We start from the raw sequence: 4,689 nt of genomic DNA on the forward strand, positions 1-4,689 counted from the left end.
TGGGTCCACAGAATTCAATGTACAATGGACTGTCATGTGCCACCTAATTTACTATTGAAGCTATTGGCAGAATAGTATGTGAACAGTACTTCCCATGCCGTGGCCTTACATTTTTAGGGTCCACTTAATTTAATGTGGCATGGCATAGACACATTTTACTATTGAAAGTATGTGTCAAATAGTATGTGAATTATACTTAGTGATTAATAAAAATCAGACTACACAAAATGAACACCTATATAATGGATGGTTGGTATAGTGCATTTATTGGTTAAAGATTTATGCATAAACCACCAAGAAGACAACTTTTCCCCCTGAAATTAATTATGTCGTCTGGAGAATGTGGTACTCCAAAGAGTGCATGCCCGATGCATTGCGGGAGCCCGGGATCGTCAAGGATGAAGGCTTCATCAATCTCGACTAAATCCAAACGTGCTTCTGTTAAGTGTGTTAATTGTTCTAATTGCACTACTCTTAAGGATAAGTTGTATGAAGAGAGGAGGCTGAGGAATAAGGCCTATAGACTTTCTAAGGAAGCAAGAGACCTCCTGCTTGATTTGTCAAATTTGATCTACAAATTAACAAAGACAACCAATCTTGCAAATGGGCACATGAAAGGTATTGAAACCGTGGTCGATAATATGAACAATCAATTGAGTATGGCCGCATGTTTGAACTTGGACAATGTTGATTGATCCGACAACTATTACCAGACAATGAAGCCCACATCAACCCATTTTCACTATGTTAAGTATTTTTAATTTGTATTTGCTGGAGTCTTAACTCAGATAACCTTACTTAGTCTCTTAGGTTATTTAGTGTTTCAATATGTTGTGGTTGAATTAAAAATACCATGTAGTATGGATATTAAATGATTGTGTGTACTTGTACAAAAATGTCATTATGACAAACTTTGTGGTGATGTGGTTAGTTTCTAGATTTTAGTAAATGTTGACTATTTTACATTATAAAATATGTTGAATGGATTTATTGTTTTAACTATTGTAAGTCACAAGAAACCACTAGTCGACAACACAAAGTTTACAAATTAAATCAAGTAACAACCAAAATGAGAGGATAAACATACATGGAAAAATAAGGGTCAATTGTTTAATAAAGTATTTTCATTAAAAACATATATTTCAGGTGGCCCAAAACATCAACTGGGCCTCGTTAAAAAAGGTGTACACTTTATTCAACATTAAATGTCACAATAAATATGTCTACCTAATAACTTGCTTGGATAAAAACCTGTATCCCCCAACTTTAAAATTTAACCAACAGCACATTTTGTGTTCACAATTGAATAGAATATAACAAAATCTGGAGGATATGCCAAGTTCACCTTCAAAAGTTTCAGTGCACGAATCTCCTTGAACAAGGTGAGCATAATCTTTATTTTATTCTCTTCAATCAAACTAAATTTATGTTGACACTATTTTAATTTGAGTATGTCTCCTATTTTATGTGGGAACCAAATAGGGGCTATAATTAAAGTAATAGAAACTGACCATATTTTTAAACAGCAATTTCATGACTCAAAGTTTGTACACATGCACATATGTAACTTTCAAGGTTGTCATAAACAATCACTTAGTTTAGATGTCAAATTTTAATTTAGTTAAAAAAATCATTTTATTATTAATTTAAATTCTTTTTTATTTTCAAAGGAAACTTGTCTTAATTCTATTAATGCCCACATTCCCTCATCATTAGAAATTCTTCCAATATATTGACTAGCTCATTTTACTGGGCCTATTGTTTAATCTCCTCAATATCAATGGAAGGCCCAAATAAATCTTACACTTGAAAATGCATTGGCCTTTATTATTTACGTTCACATTTCCTTTAATTTGGGTATGTCTCCCATTTTCTATGGGAACCAAATAAGGAAAAATTATAATAATAGAAATTTTCTTCTATTTTGAAAATCCAGTTTCACATTTGTGCCATGTTTTTACACACCTTTACAGGTCAAATTGTATGTATAATGGGCTATGTAAAACATACAATAACTCTATTCATAATATATTGCCTAAAACTTGGCTTTTCTTTCCCAGATTTAACTTAAATATGGACGAGGTAGGAAGTTTGCAAGAAACATCAAATTGGGAAAATATACTACAATCTTTGGGGATTGAGAAACTCGCAAATGATATTGAGAAGGAGGATGTCCAGGGAAAGGTCTTGGAGTCCCTTGAAGAGTGGGAGGATTTTTATTACACATACTCTTTGTGGGTAGGCTTCAGTGTTCGCAAAGTAGATGTACGGAAAAAAAATGGGAACATCACCATGAGAAAATGGGTATGTTCAAAAGAAGGTTTCCGCAAAAACATGGAAATTGACAAGGCCGGTGGGAGCAAACAAAAAACATCTATTACTAGGATTGGTTGCCAAGCTAGTTTTCGAGTCGTAATGATGGGCGATGAGGGTCCGTGGATTTGCAAGGAATTCCAACCTCTGCACAACCATGACAAGGCAGCATTAGATGAGTTGCGATTTCTGAGATCAAACCGTTCCGTGTCAGAAACCCTAGTTGCTCAAGTGAGGTCAATGAACCAAGTTGGGATAAGAACTTCACACATCATCTCCCACTTGGCAATGTAGTCTGGTGGGTACGAAAGGATGCCTTGCCAGCTACGAGACGTTTACAACAAGGTCGCCCATGTCAAAAGAAAAGAGAAAAGATGTACAGATTCAGATGGTGCTTTGGGATATTTGGATTGTCTGTCAAAGAGGGATCCAAATTTCTTCATTCAATATCAATGTGACGTGAACAACAGATTGGGGAACCTATTCTGGGCGGACAAATATTCTCGACGGGATTTCATCACATTCGGTGAGGTTATTGGATTTGACACAACATATATGACAAACAAATATAATAAACCCCTGACAATTATTTTGGGCGTCAATCATCATTTCAAGACCTGCATATTTGGAATGGCACTGCTTAACTCCGAGGATGAGCAAACTTACTTTTGGTTGCTTGACAAATTTATTGAATGCCACAATCATGTAACACCAAAGGTTGTGGTGACAGATGGAGATGGAGCTATCAACAATGTTGTCTTGAAGTACTTCCCAAATGCAACTCATCGGTTGTGTGCGTGGCACCTGTGTACCAACGCTTTAAAAATTTCAAAAGACCCCCGATTCTTACAAGGATTTCAAGATGTCATGTACAACTATTACACAATAGAGGAATTCATGCAAAAATGGGGGGAATTAATACACAATTTTGACCTCCATTCTAGCCAATGGTGCACCAACACTTATCACAGTCGTCGTTCATGGGCAGAGACATACCTAAGAGGGAAATTTGTCGCCGGAATGCGGACCAACCAAAGATGTGAGTCCATGAATTCAAGTATTAAAAAATTCCTACATGCAAGTTATAGTCTCCGTGAATTCGTTACCTCGATTGACGTTGCTATGACAAAGTTGAGGCACGTCGAGAGAGAAGATGATTACAATAGTCGACACAGTAGTCCTCCAATACCAGGTCCCAAGAATGCTCTTAAGACGTACCATGAGCAGTGTGCCAAATTATACACTAGAAATATGTACTATAAAGTGGCTGATCAAATCAAAGCGGAACATGCGTACTTTGTCAACAATTGTGAAGACAACGGTGAATCATTCTCTTACAGTTTGTCAAAGTTCCAACACGAGGATAGAGTGTACAACGTTCATTACCACCCACAAGAGGAGACATTCACCTGTCACTGCTTGCTTTTTGAGACAGACGGCTATCCGTGTAGACATATTTGGGCCGTAATGAAATACCGTCATATGAAGATAGTACCACGGTCTCTCCTGCTGAAACGGTGGAGTAAGAATGCAAAAGCAGACCTCCCCCTCGAACTAAAGCAACACTCCACAGAAAAGCAACAATTATTTGAAATGGCTAGGCAGGCATCCTTCGCTTTGGATACAAACTTGTTGAGCTATTACGCTTCCAAGTCTGAGCAATCTTACACCAAAGCGAAACAAGAAGTGGCAACACTAACTGCAATGTTCAAGGATGCAGTTCCATTGGAATCAAACACCAATGACAACGACTCGGGACGATATCAAACCTATCATGAAAATGAAAACATTACCAGGGACCCGACACCTTGTAGAACTAAAGGATCCACCTATGCAAGAAACAATAGGGACAATGTTACGATAGATATGTCGGATGGAGCCGTTAAAACTAAAAGGAAGTGTTCGAACTATTATTCTGCAGACCACAATCGAAGAACATGCCCTCAGCTGTTCGGTCTACCGCTTCCTCACAGTCAACAACCCTCACCAAGTAAGAGAGCTTAGCATTCGGCTAAATTCGAAGAATCTAAATGACCATCGAACTTTATGACAGAATGATAGTGCAAATTGACTAAGTGTCTATTTTCGTAGGTTTTCTGTCCTACTTAACAATTAAAGTGTTTTGTAATGGTTTATGTGGCTGAATTAGTATAACAATTGCATTAATGTAAGTGGATTCAAATTGTAGCTAAATAGTAGATTTGTTTCAATGGTAAAAAATTATTGATTATGGCAGTTCAATCATATTTGTAATGTTTTAGAAAGGTAGATTAATGATAATCAAATGACCAATCCTAAATATACATTCCTTTTTTAGTGACGCTTCACTCTAATTGATAAAATTAGATAACAAATTGACTGTAACGTTTCTTTTCT

At 36.7% G+C, this 4,689-nt stretch overlaps 1 protein-coding gene across 1 annotated transcript; it reads left to right on the plus strand.

Moving 5' to 3' along the window:
• Positions 1-2,625: 2,625 nt before the first annotated feature.
• On the plus strand, positions 2,626-4,317 carry LOC133784814 (protein FAR1-RELATED SEQUENCE 5-like). Its single transcript, XM_062224086.1, has one exon. It carries the CDS (start codon positions 2,626-2,628, stop codon positions 4,315-4,317), a length of 1,692 nt encoding a protein of 563 aa, XP_062080070.1.
• The last annotated feature ends 372 nt before the right edge of the window (positions 4,318-4,689 follow it).

This window comes from Humulus lupulus, chromosome 6 (genome assembly GCF_963169125.1).
Source record: "Humulus lupulus chromosome 6, drHumLupu1.1, whole genome shotgun sequence".
NCBI lineage: Eukaryota > Viridiplantae > Streptophyta > Magnoliopsida > Rosales > Cannabaceae > Humulus > Humulus lupulus.

Coding starts and splice junctions, on each gene's coding strand:
- LOC133784814 (XM_062224086.1), top strand. CDS start 2,626: ATGCCTTGCCAGCTACGAGACGTTTACAACAAGGTCGCCCATGTCAAA.